We start from the raw sequence: 15,738 nt of genomic DNA on the forward strand, positions 1-15,738 counted from the left end.
TTTTTAATTGATTACATGTAAAATGAGAATATTTTTTATATACGAGGTAAAATAACATATACTGTCACAATTCATTTCACCTTTCTCTTTATGTTTGTAAATGTGGTAGTAGAAGATTTGAGATCACATACGGGGCGGGCATCACTGGGACAGGCAGCTCTGGATCATGAATTCTCCCATTCTGGTCCATTTATTACGGGCCACCCAAGTGTTCCTGAACCCCGCTTTTCTGCTGTGATTTCCTAACCCCTGGCAGCTTTCTGTCTCCTTCCTAGGAGATCACACTATTTCCTCCAGGGAGTCCCACGGAGGAGTTTTGAGGTTCTGAAGGGTAAGACCCCCGTGACTTTACAAGAATGATCCTGCAATTCCAGACGCCGCCGCCAGAGAGAGCCGTATCGCTGCCGTGGTTGCCGAGCAACTCGTGGCCCGGAAGCAGTTCTCCCGCCCGCCCCCGCCGCCACCGCGCGCAGGACAACTTCCGGCGGGGCGGGCGCGGGATCCCCCTGAGCCGGCTTCTGCGGCGGCGGCGCAATGACGACGCTCCGGGCCTTCACTTGCGATGACCTGTTCCGCTTCAACAACATGTGAGTGAGGCGCCCTGGGCCGGCGTTGGTGGCCGCGTCCCCTCTCCCGGGCTGGGGCCCGCGGGGCTACCCCCGCCGCCCGCCACTGGCTCCTCCCTGGAGCCGCCGGGTCGGAGCCGGGGCCGGGGAGGACGTGCGGACCTCCTTGCTGACCTTGGCCGAGGCGCTGCGGCTTCATCCCGCATCCTTGTGTGCTCGTCGGAGCCGGGGCAGCGCGCGGGCGGCCTGTCGCGGTGGCTGTCCCGATGCGCCGGGGCGAGTGGTAGGTGGGGGAGCGGCCCGAGTCCAGCAGTGGACTGCCGCCTGCGGCCAGTGGCCGGGCGGGTGATGCGGCTTCGTCTTCTGCGCAGCGGTGGGCATGGAAGCGCTGGCCGCGGGGTCGTTGGGAGGTCAACAGCCAGGTGTTTGTTGAGAATACGGACGTGGTGCAGCCCACCCGCTGATGGTTCATTTGTATCCGAGTGAAACCTTGTGAGGGTGGCAGCGACCGCCGCCGTTTCTTTCTTGGCCCGGGTTTGTTTTTGTTCATTTCGTTGCTGAAGCGGCGCATCCAGGCTGGACAGCCACTTTCAGGTGTGAAGAGTCGGGGCGGGGACACATGCTGGTGGAGGCCCACTGTGTGTACTTTCTTTTAATCCGAGTTGAGGCAGGACTTGTGACTTGCAGGTACCTTTTTTTAAAAAAACAAAACATTTTATTACATAAGTTTCTGAACATTTAAAAAGTTGACAGAATTTTACCCTGAACACCTATAGACACATCGGCTAGATTCTACAGTTAACCTTTTGTTGACTTCCTCACATATCTGTCCATCCATCCATCCACCCACCAGTCCAAAATCCACTTTAAAGACAGCTGGGCAGTGTGTGAAAACTGAGGATCAAGTGGTTCGGATTCAAGTGTTAGGAGGATGGGAAGAACTTGAGAGGAGTTGGCTAGAAACCTTTCAAAGAGGGGATGAGCCTTGAAGGGTGGATAAAATGTTGACAGTGATGAGGAAGTTCTGGAGAAGGAAGCAGGTGTGACGGTGGGAGACAGGTGTGACTGGAGGAGTGGGTTTCTCTAACTGCGCCATCAGAGCAGCTGGTGAAACTGGACTTTTGCTCTGTCGTCGGAGGTTTCAGGCTTCATTGTTGGGAAGAATTTTCTCATGGGCCTCTTTCAATCAGAGCAGTGTAACTCCAGTGACTTGTGTTGAGCTCCCCCTGTGCTTGCTGGGCGCTGGCACTGTAATAATCATTTAATTCTCACAGGTCTTTGAAGTAGGTGCTCTCGTTATCCCCATTTTTTGTATGAATAAACTAAGGTACTGAGAGTGTAAGAGAATTGTCCCAGGTGATAGACCCTGTGGTGGGAGTGGGTGAAGCAAGGAATTTAATCCAAGGAGATTGGCTCTAGAACAGTGGTTCTCTAAGAGTGGTCCCAGACCACCAAGAACACTTCGCAAATGCGTATTCTCGGCTGTTTAAGGACCAGTGCCCCGGAGCCCAAGCTCTTCACCACAGGGTTATATGGAATGTGAGGAAATTAGAGGCGGTATATCAGGCAGGTAAGTCATTTAGGACGTCTTGGCAACAGCCCAGAGATGATGACTTGACAAAGGTTTGGGTTTGGGAGGTGCAGGCCTGGGAAGGGATAGTATGCCTCGAAGTTTTAAGAATAGGGCAAAACCATATATATATATATATATATATTTTTTTTTTTTTTTTTAAGAGAGACCGTGCACGTGCGCGCACACACACATGCAGGGGGCTGGGGGAGGGGTGGAGAGAGAGGGAGAGCGAGAATCCTAAACAGGCTCCACGCTCAGCTCAGAGCCTGATGCGGGGCTCGATCTCACAACCCAGAAATCAGGACCTGAGCTGAAATCAAGAGTCAGACACTTAACCGACTGAGCCATCCAGGCGCCTGCAAAACCTTGTTTTATTTATTTATTTATTTATTTATTTTTTAAAATGTCTTTTTTTTTTTAAGATTTTATTTATTTGCGAGAGAGAGAATGAGAGACAGAGAGCATGAGAGGGAGGAGGGTCAGAGGGAGAAGCAGACTCCCTGCCAAGCAGGGAGCCCGATGCGGGACTCGATCCCGGGACTCCAGGATCATGACCTGAGCCGAAGGCAGTCGCCTAACCAACTGAGCCACCCAGGCGCCCCAAAACCTTGTTTTAACTGAAGGGGAGGTGAGGAGTTGAGTCCTGTGGATATTGGGAGCCGGAGAACTTCCAGGCAGCGAGGGTACAGGTACCTGTTTCTGACTGGAGGAGGCAGCCAGTGTGGATAGAGCAGAGTGAGAGGGTGAAAACAGGGCTAGGTCTTGGAGAGACCCTCCTAGGAGTTGGGCTTCTCTGCTAAGTGCATTGAGATACCCAGGTGCAGAAATCAGGTAGGTAACTGGACTAAAGATAGTAATTTGGGGGGCCCCCACTATGTAGATGGTATTAAAACCAGGACACTAGGTGACATCAGTGGTGGAGTGAATGTGGATAGGGAAGAAGAGGCTCCAGGTGTTGAAGGAGACCTTAGTGGCCCACTGAGGTGGGAGGAAAAGCTGATGGTGAGTCTTGGAAGCTGAGTGAGGAGAGCATTTCAGGTGGAGGGAGTGGGGAGCCTTGTCAAGAGCTGCTGATGGTTAAGTGTGCAGTATGTCTGCACATTTATCCCAGGAGAGAAGAGAATTGTGGGAGCGGGGGCCTGGGCAGTGAGAGGGTGTGGATCTGCCCACCAGCATTCCAGGCATGGTTACAGGAGAGCAAGTAGAGGGGGGTGCAGATGCTTGTAGGTGTGTGGTTCCATGGTGGGACCCTGGTGAAGGTTTCTTCCTACTGTTGTTATATTTTCTGTGTGAAATAGGAAGCAGCTGAGATTGAGAAGGGGTGGCCTGTTGTGGAGAGTTGAGGCAAGATGAGAGGCTATAAAGTAGTCCTTGAGAAGTGTGGAAGACTGTATCCCCACACGGTGGAGCAGTGATTGCCCAAGGCTCTTCAAGCTTCTTTTTGCAAGGTCAGAGTGATTTTCAGGGTATCACCAAAATGGGTTTTTATGCCTTTTTCATTCTCTCACAAGTGTACAGTGGCGTTTTCAGTTGTGTGACTTGCAATACCAAGCATAACAGACACAGATGTGAGAATCCAGCTGTCTTCTCTTCAGACAGACGTTACAAAGATCTGTAAAATTGTTAAAACAATGCCTTTCTTGTCGATAAATTGTGTTTTTGAAAGTAGAGTGACGGGGCGCGTGAGTGGCTCAGTCATTGAGCGTCTGCCTTCGGCTCAGGTCATGATCCCAGGGTTCTGGGATCGAGCCCCGCGTCGGGCTCTCTGCTCAGCAGGAAGCCTGCTTCTCCCTCTCCCCCTCCCCCTGCTTGTGTTCCCTTTTTCGCTGTGTCAAATAAATAAAATCTTAAAAAAAAAAAAAAGTAGAATGACTTCTGGTTTAAAAAGAAAGGTTATTCATATTAACATGTAATTTATTATTTTAAAATGAATGAATATTTTAGAAAGTTTAAATATCAGTAGATATAACTTACATAAACAGAAGTTCTTTGGGGTCCTCAGTAATTTTTGAGTGTAAATGGGTTCTGAAACCAAAAAATTTGAGAACTACTGGCCTAGAGAAGTGCTTTGGTGTAAGGGTCCCAAGGAAGAATCTGACTGGATATACAAGAGGAAGAGTTGTGGGTGGCTGGTTTTGAGCCTGGCAAAATAGCGGTTCTGTTAGTTGAATAGGAAAGTGAGGGGCAGAGCTCTTTGCAGCCAGCCGTAAAGGTGCATTTTAAGAACTGCTGATTCAGGAGTATTGTGATCAGATATGCTGGTGAGACAGGTGCTGGGCAGCACCAAAGCCAGATGCGGGAGTCTTCCCCAAAAGTTAAGGGATGGGGTGGTGGGGGAGAGGAAGTGAGAATGTAGAAGAGTGGGGAGCAAACACCAAGTGGTGAGAGGGCCCAGACTGAGCAGGTGAAGGCGCAGACACAGGAGGGAGGGACTGCTGTCGGATGCTGCGGGAGCTAGTCTTACTTTCTGTCTGTGATTTACATGCCTTGTTGGGCCCCCGTTCCATTAATGACTTACTGCCAATTAGAAAATGGAAGGTTTTGATGCAGACATATTAACTATAAAGTAACTTGTAAGGAAGAAACAGTTAAATAAAAATTTATAGGTATCTTTATAGAGGCTGTGATGGCTCAGTTTGGCCATTCGGTAGCTTACACTATCCTCCTTAGCCCTAAAGTTGGTTTTAAAGTTGTGGATTTGGCATGTTTTGTTTTCCTGGTGCATGTTTTTAGTTTCAGTGGCTTATTTAAACTGGTTTGTCAACACTGCTTACTATTGACATTTCTTTTCTTTCTTTTAGTAACTTGGATCCACTTACAGAAACTGTATCCTTTAAAAAAAAAAAAAGTTAAATGAAGGCTAAGAGTAAGGAACATGAAGAAACAAAAGAAAAAATAGACTTGAGTACCAAAAAACTTTAAAACTTATAGGCCAGGAAACATAAGCAACATTGAAAGTAATTTAAAAAACCAAACGAACTGGGGGTAAGAGTTGTCTTAAATCTGCCTGACAAGCTGCTAACAGAATGACCTCATAAATCTACAGCAGTGCAGCTCCCCTGCCTACCTTGCCCCTGGGCAGTAAGTATGGCTCCATACAACCAAAAGCAGTGACTTCAAGATGGGTTATTACTCTCTGTGAGTGAAGCCTGAAGGTGACGAGCAGTCTGTGGTGGTTTCATGAAGTCATCGGCGACCAGGCTGTGCACTTTAACCACTAGCTCACTCCCAGGGTGGCCTTGGCTTTCCTGTCCCAGATAGCTGCCCGAGCAAACAGCATCACATCCATGTTCCTGGCAGGAGGATCGACAGAGGGGAAGGTGAGAGTGACCTTCCCTTTCAGGGGTACCTTTAGGAAGTACCACACAGGCCTTCTGTATCCCATTGACCAGCAGCTGCCCCTGCCCCACTCATCAGCTGTAACAGTCAGGGGAGGAGCCCAGCTTTAAATTGGGCTTGTTACTAAGAAAGGATTTGGGGTAATAATTAGCTGTATCTATCATGTTCCCCATTGAAAAATGGGCAAAGATGTGTAAAGTTAGGGTGCTCTGGGTTATGTTGCACTAATAGACAATCCCACATTCTCAGTCACTTTCTAGCTTTTACTCCATGTCCATTGCAGGGTAGGAGGGTAAATATTAACTGATAATTTAACAAAAGAGGGCATATAAGAAGGCAATGACATTATTATTTATTTATTTTTTTTTAAAGATTTTATTTATTTGACAGAGAGAGCACAAGCAGACGGAGAGAGAGGGAGAAGCAGGTTCCCTGCTGAGCAAGGAGCCTGATGTGGGACTCGATCCCAGGACCCTGGGATCATGACCTGGGCCGAAGGCAGCCGCTTAACTGACTGAGCCACCCAGGTGTCCCGCCAATGACATTATTAAGAGTTCAGTCTCACCAGTCAAAAGATATGTGGATTAAAACCAAAATGAGATGCCATGCTTTACCTATCAAATTATCAAGGATTAAAAAAATGATAAAACTCATGCTGATGAGGGTAAGAGGAGCATTCTCATAAATTGCTAGTGACAGTATAAATTGCTGCAGTCTTTCTGGAAGGCACGTTGGCAGTGTAATACATAGTACTAATTCCATTTCCCAGAAGCTAAAAACAATAGAGTCAGTCAGGGGAGGAATTGTCAAACTAAGGTGCATGGGTCAAATTTGGTCCACTGCCTATTTTTATTTTTGTAAATACAGTTTTATTGGACACAGCTACGCTGAATAATTTACATATTGTCTGTAGCTTTGTCCATGGCTTTCACAGAGTAGTTGCATCAGAGCTGGTCCACCCAGCGACGAATATTTACTGTCTGTCCCATTATAGGAAATGTTTGTTAACCCGAGTTATGTCATTACAAAAAATTTTATTACGGAATTCTAATATTAAAAATTTAGAATAGCATTCACACACAAGGAAATGGTTAAATTACACTGTATTCATGAGGAACTTAAAAAGATTTTTGAGAAACAAAATAACCCACATGTCCCTTGTCAAGAGATAGGAAATTTAAATTGTTTACCCAACGGAGTGTACTGTACATTATTAAAGATTAATTATAGGTGTAGGTAACGACAGGGGTACATATCAGAAATAAAGCTGAGTGAAAAAGCAAAAAAATCACCAAAAGGTTTCATTTTATATTTCAAATATAATGACTTTTTAAAGAGATCTCCATGTTTAAAAAAAGACTTCTGAATGACACAAAAATTTTCACTGTATAATAAGGTAAAGTATTAGGATGCGAATCAAGTTATAGCGTGTGTGTCTACTGACACTTCAAATTTACAGTAAAAGTCCCATAATCCAGGTGAGGCCATGTTTGAAAGTAACCTGCCAGGGCTTGGTAGTTGCTGAGCCGACATCTGGCCTCCTCCTTGAGCTGGAGGAGAGGTGGTAATGGTGTGTGTCGGTGGCTGAATGGCAAGAAGACTGGCCGGCCTGCCCTGTTACTGGTTATGTTTGAAGAGTGCTCAAAACAGTGGCTGTTGTTCAGAGGAGAGTCTGAAGAGTTTACAACTGAGCAGATTTTACAGAACCTTAAAAAAAATTGTGTGATTGGTGGTGGCCCCTCATAGAATTGCATCAGCAAGCTTACACTAAGAAGAAATAGAAGAATAAGCACATGTCAGTAAGGACGCCAGGATTGAAGAGTTTCGTATTGAGCAAATTATTCAGGCTTTCACTCTTAAGTCAGCTTTTATTTGTAGTACCAGAGAGAGAGAATTTGAATCAGTACAGGGGAAACACTAGGTAATTGTTGACTCTGGGAGTGCTTAACTTTTAAAGTTACTTTCACAGCCACACAGCTGAAGCTAAAGTAGGAACTAGTCATTAATTTTCTAGTGCAATTATGGAAAAACAAATGTACTGAGCATCTACTTTGTGCCAAGCACCAGGGATAGAGTGAACATGACATTCATATCCAAAAGGGAGATAGTAAACAATATCCAGTGATAGTAAGTGCTGTGCCGAGATTTAGATACAGTGCGATCAGTATGGACACAGATGATAGAACTTCAGACTTCTGGCTCTCTGCTGTTAGATGGTGTTGTTGCCACTCATATTTTTGAAGTTCTATATTCACGCAATTTTGTTATAAATTATTAGTGCTGACCTAAATATTTAATGTACTGACATGAATATAGAAATCACACATATATAGAGCTGGGGATAAAGTAACAATGTACTTTTCAAAGGAACTTTCTTCACAATATTTCTTTTATGAAGAACTTTGTACTGTCCGTTACTTTCCACACTCCTTAACGAGACTCTAGTATGGGATTCCTTTTTACTTACAGTACCTTGCCCACTGGCCAGAGTACTTCATTGTTGCGGAGGCACCTGGTGGAGAGTTGATGGGTTATAGTAAGTATAATACCACTAGAACTTTTTTGGGTAGGCAGTTGAGATTTTAATACAAATTTCAACTGATTGTTTTAGATTGATTGCAGAGGTGGAAATATAATCATGATGCCTGTAATTTTACTTCCTTTAACCACTGACAGCTCGACGATGCTTTCTACATTTTAGGCATTGTGCTCTAGGCCTCAGGGGTAGATACAGACAGGACCTCAGGCTTCATGGATCTTTCATTCTGTGCTTATGTTACATTTCTACATGGTTTATTTGGTACATAACACAGGAATTGTAGCATCTCCATTGAATTAGTAGCATTACTAATGAAAATTTGAGCTGTGGGTTATCAGTTTTGGGTACACATACATAACTACATGAAATGTAGATATTTAAAGAAATAGATATTCTGGTTCTGTGTTCAAAATTAGTTGTGTTTTTAGTTCATTCCTTTTTTTGAAAAGAAACCTTTCTCTAAGTGAAAGTCAAATTAAGAGCACTATTAACATTAGCTAGATGACTTTACATGTTACTTAAAATTAAAACTTTGTCATTAGTTTCCTTTATCATAAAAATGTGCCAACAGTCATTCTGTATTCATGTATAAATCCGTGTGTTTAATTACTGAGTGCAATCTTTTGTTGGCAGTCATGGGTAAAGCGGAAGGCTCAGTAGCTAGGGAAGAATGGCATGGGCACGTCACAGCTCTCTCTGTCGCTCCGGAATTTCGACGCCTTGGTTTGGCTGCTAAACTTATGGAGTTATTAGAGGAGATTTCAGAAAGGTGAGATCCTGCTTTTCAAGTGATCATTTATAAACCCTAACTATTTGATTTTTCTTATGGTGAAAATGTATAAGATTTTTTTTTTTTCTGTTCAGCCTGAATGTTGTGCTTCACAGTTTGCAGGGTATTCACATATTCAGAGTAGTAGTGTTGTCCCTATTGAGCCATTGAAGAAAAATCAGGCGAAGTGAGTGACCTGCCATGGGCTTATGTGCTGGTAACAGGTGCAATCAAAGACTAGCCCTTAAGGTTTTTTTTTTAGTGTTCTTGCCACTATGGCAGATATTCCCAAATTCTTTGTTAACGTTGCCCTTGGCATCTCAGTGATCTTTTTCATAGTGCCCCTATGGCCAAAAAAAAAAAAAATCCCTCAGTTCAGACTTAAGCAGTTATGTCCTAACTGCTTAGTAAGTATTTATGGCCTAACAAACTAGTAGCTGTTTGGAAAAAAAAAACAAATTGAAAGAAATAGTATTTTTATTTCATTGTTAAGTAATTGTGGTTACCAACTAATGAGACGTGTGTGCCTTTTGGGAATTGCATGACTTCTCAACCTTGGAAACAGATTCAACACAACCACCTGCATTCTTGTTTCATACTGATTTTCTTGTGGTACTGGGGGTTTTTTTTAGTCACAGGAACTGCCAAAACCTGGCTTCATAAAACCTTTGATGACCTACTCTGTCATCAAAAGAAATGTAACACCATGTAATGCTGCATTTGTGATTATATCAAACTAGTAGTTTGCCAGTATCTGACATGTAAGGTTTGTCTGTGTTTTCCCCAAACATTTGAAATATCCTACAGGGCCACCTTGGAGCACTCTGGAGCACAGTTTGGGAACTGCCAGCATTAGGGCTTTTTAAAAAAAGACCTATTGTGTATGTCAATCTCACACCCTCATTATGTGAGATAAAAGTAATTTAATTAAAAGACTCCTGCCAGCTCCCATTCTAAAAGAGATAAGAGATGTGTGTATAAGTTTAATCAGTTGTCAAGCTACCATTTATTTTTTTCTCTACTTTTAAATGCCTAGCAGTATATAGGAAAGGGAATATTTGCTGAGAAGGGCTCTTGAGGTTTTCCACTTAATGGATTTTAAAAAGGCAAGTTTTAAATAAGTAACCATGGCCTGAAAATGTTCTGGACCAAGTTAGGGCAAGAGGAACTTGAGCTTATTCAGAGAAGAGAGAAAATAGTATTAGCTGAAAAAGAAATAAGTTCTAGTACTTGAAAATTTTTAGTTTTTACATATTTGTTAATGGCATTATCTTATTGAAAAAAAGTATTTGGCATTATTATATAGTGGACAGGGAGTTAAGAAATGGGTTCTAATTAGTTATTACCGTACACATATGATTTTATGTACTTATGGGATAAATTCTCTCTCAGAGTAGAAAACCACTAAGTTCCCTTCTTTACCAGTTTCTAAATCTTCATTACTTTGGAATAGTTCCTATAAGATTTTTGTGTGTGTGTATATGTACCTATCTACATACATACATACATGTATTTTTAACTGTATACATTAAAAACAAGAAAGAAAAAGGAAATTAAAGTGGTAAAACAAAAAGCCTGAAATGAGATGTTACTATGAATCCAAATATAATCCGTAAATACAACACTAAATGTTAATGGACTAATTACTCCAGTTAAAAGACAAAGACCTGATGACATTATGTTAAGTGAAGCCAGCCACAGAAAGACAAATAATGTGTGATTCCACTCTTATGAGATATCTAAAACAGGTAAATTTGGAGATCAAAGAGTAGAATGGTGGTAGCCAGAGACCAGGGGGAGAGGGGAATGGGAAGTTACAGGCATAAGTTTCAGTTAAACAGAATGAATAAGCTCTATAGTCTGCTGTACATTTACCTGTAGTAAACAATAATGTACATTTAAAATTTATTAAGAGGGAAAAACCTCATACTGAAGTGTTCTTACAACAGTAAAATAAAGACAAAGACTGTCAGAACTGTATTCTATTTACAGGACATATATGTAAAGATTAAAGACTGAAAGAAATTTTTAAAATCATCATGCAGATTCTAACCAAAAGACAGTTGGTATACTTAACAAGAGTCACATAATAGTTCAATAATTATCAGAGTAAAAAAGGGTCATTGCTTATAGGTGAAAAGATTTAATGCATCAGGAAGATGTAATAATTACAAGTTTTATGTACACAGTGACATAAATTCAAAGTAAAAATGCAAAAATTGATAAAAATACAAGGAGAAATAAGCAGACATTATCATAATGGGAGATTTGAACATGCTTCTTTCTAATTGATAGAACAATTAGACAGATTGATTAAGGGCGTAGAATAGGGGTGAGTACTTTTCCTGGGCCAGATAAATATTTAGGCTTTACAGGCCAGTTAATATCTCTATTGTGTGTGTGCATATGTATGTATGTGTGTATGTGTATATTAAAACACCCCTTCAAAATTTTAATAACTGTTCTTAGCCGGAGAGCAGTACAAAAATAGGTTGCAGGCAGACCCCCTTCCTCAACAGATTACAATCAGTAGCTAAAAATCTTTCCAGAAAGCTATGGATTCTCTGGCAAATTTTACCAACTATTTTAAGAAGTAACGACAATAAGTTCACTTTTACACAAACTAAAAAAAACATTTTTCAACTTTTTCTTAAGGCTAAAATAACTAATGTAAGAAAACCCAACAAGAAATAAGAGGAATGAAAATTTGAAGAAAATATCAGTCTTTATAGATGCAAAAGTCCCAGAAAAATCTTAGCAAAATGGATTCAGCAATTCATAAAAAGGATGATCTATCAGGGGAAGGAAGGTTGTTTTAACATGAGAAAATCTGTAAATGTATTCCACCATATTAACAGATGAAAGGAGAACATTTGTTAGTAAGTGCAGAAAATGCTTTGATAAAATCCTATTGATTAAAAACTGTTAGCAATGAAGGAAATAGAAGAGAACTTCCTTAACCTAAAAAAAGAATATCTACCAAAAACCTGTAGTAAATAATTTCAGTGATGCACTGAATGCTTTCCCTTTGAAGAGAGGGATGAGACAAGAAGGATGCCTACAGTCGGCCCATCTTCAGTAATTTACTGGAAATCCTAGACAGCACGGTACAGCAAGAAAAATAAAAGATACAAGGACTGAGAAGAAACAAAACTCTTACTTTGTACACATAAGATTGTACAAACAAAACCACAAGAAGCTATAAATAAATGTTTAGAATAAAAGTTAAGCAGAGTTGGACAGTCAGTATAAAATTTAATTTCAATTTCTATACAAACAGTAAAATTTAGGAAAAGATGCCAATTACAGTGGCATCAAAATACCTTAGCCCTTTGAGAAAAATCTAACAAAAGCTGTGTGAGACTTCACTGAAGTTTCTAACACTTCCCTGAGAGACAGAAAAGATGATCTATCTTAGTGGAGAGAGAACTAGGTCAGTGGCATGGAGGGCTAAACTGGTGTTTGATCCATGGAGCCAATGTAATTGCAATCAACATCTCCAGGCTTTTTTTTTTTTAAATATTTTTTTATTTATTTGACAGAGACACAGTGAGAGAGGAAACACAAGCAGGGGGAGTGGGAGAGGGAGAAGCAGGCTTCCCCACGGAGAGGGAGCCCGATGTGGGGCTCGATCCCAGGACCCTGGGATCATGACCTGAGCCGAAGGCAGACGCTTAACGACTGAGCCACCCAGGCGCCCCTCAACATCTCCAGTCTTTTTTGTGAGACTTGTTAAATTGATTCTGACGCTTACAGGGGAATGGAAGGAGATAAGATCATTTGAACAACAACAAAATGGGCAGGTTTGCCCCTCCAGATATCAAGCAGTAATGAGCGAGCTCTGTGTCACTGCTGGCGTACTTGTCCAGACCAGTGGAACAGAATCGAGGAACAGATGCAGGGATACGTGGATTTTGACACACTCCAGAGGAGGCAGCTGCAGAGCAGCAGTGAAGGGACACTCTCTTCAGTAGGGATGGTGGCACAATTGGATATCCACATGGGAAAAAAACTTCCCAGATTACTACCTTACCATACACAGATCAATTCCAGATTTATTAAAAACCTAGATGTGAAAAGCAAAACTCAAAAGCCCTTTTAAGTAACCCATGACCTCAGGGTAGAAAAGAACTTCTTAAATAAGCTATAAAAAGTCTGACTGTAAAGGAGAGGCTCATATGCAACTTCACTGAAGTAACTTTGTTTATCAAAAGTTACATGAGGATAATCAAGCCACAAACTGGGAAAAGATTTGCAACAATCCTTTACATAATGTCAACTATCCAGAATACATAGAGAACCACAGTTGGGAAGAGAAAAAAAAAAAATGTGTAAAAGACCAATAAGGACTAAAAAATGAGAAATCTAAATGGCCTACAAAAATATATTTAGCCTCATTAGTAATAAGAAATGCCAATTAAAATTACCCGGAGATACTTTTATGAGATTTTCAAAAATAAAAATGTCTGATGCACCAGGCCTTTGTCACTGTGGGAATGGAGTCTTACCCTCCTCTGGGAGTGTGAGCAGACTGGGAAATGGGTATTACCTAAAAAAGCTGAAGATGCCCCTATGAGCCAGTGATCACACTCCTAGTTGTAGACCTTAGATATTGTACCATGAGACATACAATAAAAATATTCATAGCAGCATAGTTTATAATAGTAAAAACCCGACATGTTTATCTGTGGAACCATGGACAACTTGTAGTATATCCATCCATACAATGGAATGCTAAACAAAGGGAAGATGAACAAGATCCAGCTACACCAGGCTGACTTGCACATTATTGAGGGGGGCAAATCACCAAATGATATACAAAGTACGATAGTATTTATATAAAGTTCATAAATAGGAAAAACTGTACTGGGTGGTGAATCTACAGCAAAAACCAAGGAGCAAATGAGAGTAAGAGTCAAGACTTGGAGACCTCTGGGTAAAGGGGATGGCTGTCAATGCTCAGAGAGACCTGAGGGCTTCAGGGCTGCCAGTGTCAGGCAGCCCGTGTCCTGTCATTACGCGTGGGCCATGGCCACACAGGTGCTTGTTATTGCACGTATGGGTGAAAATATTGTATCACTAGTTGATAAAATGAGCATGTCATTTACAGTGATATAAAATACACAAGACAATTATGGTTTTAAAAAATGTTTTAAAAGTTTATCTTTTAAAGAAAATACAGGTTTTAAAATGTTAGTATGCTAAGAGAAAATCATCTCTTTGTACCTCAAAGTAATTGTCATAAATCCTCAGTAATAAAAATGGATATGAGGTAATCAGCTGCAAAGTCCTATTATTACCATTCTTTGAAGAGTAGTCAAAGCCAACTAAAAACAAGTGTTTTTAAAAATATGTAACTGACATTTTCCATTTTTTTTTCTTAAAGAAAGGGTGGATTTTTTGTCGATCTCTTTGTAAGAGTATCTAACCAAGTTGCAGTCAACATGTACAAGCAGTTGGGCTACAGCGTGTACAGGACGGTCATAGAGTACTACTCGGCCAGCAACGGGGAGCCCGACGAGGACGCCTATGGTGAGCCCCCTTCTGTGGCAGTCTCCCCCAAGAGAAGCGAAAACACTTACATTCATTCTGCACACTAGTCATTTTAACAAATGGAAAAGAATCATAGTATTTGTTGGACTTAATATTTTAAATTTGAGCTATAATATTTTTTTTTTTTTTTTTTTTTTTTTAAAGATTTTTATTTATTTATTTAACAGAGATAGAGAGCACAAGTAGGCAGAGCGACAGACAGAGGGAGAGGGAGAAGCAGGCTCTCCGCCGAGCAAGGAGCCCGATGCGGGGCTCGACCCCAGGACCCTGGGATCATGACCCGAGCTGAAGGCAGCCGCTTAACCGACTGAGCCACTCAGGCGCCCCTGAGCTATAATATTTAAATCTCCTTTAACCTGCCTTTATGAACCTATCAATGGTTAAATTACATTAACCAATGGTTAATTGCTATCAGTCGTTATATTATGTTACCGACATGTTAATTTTACTAAGATTTTGTCAAAAGAACATTGGTATGAAGAGCTGAGTACTGTTGACTGGGAGTCTCACTTAAAAACATTTGTCTCAGGCGCCTGGGTGGCTCAGTTGGTTGGGCGACTGCCTTCAGCTCGGGTCATGATCCTGGAGTCCCGGGATCGAGTCCCACATCGGGCTCCCTGCTCGGCGGGGAGTCTGTTTCTCCCTCTGACCCTCCTCCCTCTCATGCTCTCTGTCTCTCATTCTCTCTCTCGCAAATAAATAAAATCTTAAAAAAAAAAAAAAAAAAAAAAAAAAATTGTCTCTGAGGACCTAGGAAATGGGGTAGGGGACAAACCTCTTATGAGAACTTTACATACACACTTTGACATAAGGTATTTTGGTATTTGGGTACTTACATTAAATTTTGCTTCCTAACAGATATGAGGAAAGCACTTTCCAGAGACACTGAGAAGAAATCCATCATACCATTACCTCATCCTGTGAGGCCTGAAGACATTGAATAACCATGGGCAGTGGTTCTTAGGCTGATGCTCCAGATATTTTATGAACAATATTATTTTCATTGGATGATCTTGGAGCTCTATTAGGAGAAAAGTAATCATTTAGGTCTCACAGACTTCAAGAAAATACAGGTTATAGACTTGAGTCTCATTGTTTCCAGTTAGCAATATCCTACCTACTAAAGCTGTTCACTGTAATAAAATTCAATCAAAAAGGCAGCTGGGTCAGATGGAAACATTCCACTATTTTGTTTCATAATATTTACTATATGCTAGGGAAAAAACTTGCTCCAGTCTCCTCCTAAATTCTGTGCCTGAGAACCACTGCTACATATATATTTTTTATTTTGTATCGAACTGTTAATTGAAGCTTTAAAAGCATATATGAAATGTATAAATCTAAGATGTATAATAAAATGCACTGTAGACTCTATGAATGTGTTCTGGAAGCTTGTTGG

The 15,738-nt window shown here is 41.4% G+C and overlaps 1 protein-coding gene across 2 annotated transcripts; it reads left to right on the forward strand.

Annotated features, from left to right (window-relative positions):
* The first annotated feature begins 461 nt into the window (after window positions 1-461).
* On the forward strand, window positions 462-15,713 carry NAA20 (N-alpha-acetyltransferase 20, NatB catalytic subunit). 2 transcript variants are annotated; one of them, XM_032420165.1, is made up of 6 exons: window positions 462-587; window positions 4,941-4,965; window positions 7,924-8,014; window positions 8,651-8,786; window positions 14,173-14,318; window positions 15,198-15,713. In XM_032420165.1, the coding sequence occupies exons 1-6, from the start codon at window positions 535-537 to the stop codon at window positions 15,281-15,283; spliced, it is 537 nt and encodes a 178-aa protein (XP_032276056.1). In that variant the 5' UTR covers window positions 462-534; the 3' UTR covers window positions 15,284-15,713. The 2 variants fall into 2 exon arrangements, with proteins under 2 accessions (XP_032276056.1, XP_032276057.1); XM_032420166.1 differs by lacking the exons at window positions 462-587; window positions 4,941-4,965 and adding an exon at window positions 5,008-5,459 and having other exon boundaries at window positions 7,948-8,014.
* The last annotated feature ends 25 nt before the right edge of the window (window positions 15,714-15,738 follow it).

The sequence above is a fragment of the Phoca vitulina genome, unplaced genomic scaffold (genome assembly GCF_004348235.1).
Source record: "Phoca vitulina isolate PV1807 unplaced genomic scaffold, GSC_HSeal_1.0 scaffold22, whole genome shotgun sequence".
Classification (NCBI taxonomy): Eukaryota; Metazoa; Chordata; class Mammalia; order Carnivora; family Phocidae; genus Phoca; species Phoca vitulina.

Coding starts and splice junctions, on each gene's coding strand:
- NAA20 (XM_032420165.1), top strand. CDS start 535: ATGACGACGCTCCGGGCCTTCACTTGCGATGACCTGTTCCGCTTCAAC. Junction 588..4,940: donor CTGTTCCGCTTCAACAACAT/GTGAGTGAGGCG, acceptor TCTTTCTTTTAG/TAACTTGGATCCACTTACAG. Junction 8,015..8,650: donor TGGAGAGTTGATGGGTTATA/GTAAGTATAATA, acceptor TTTTGTTGGCAG/TCATGGGTAAAGCGGAAGGC.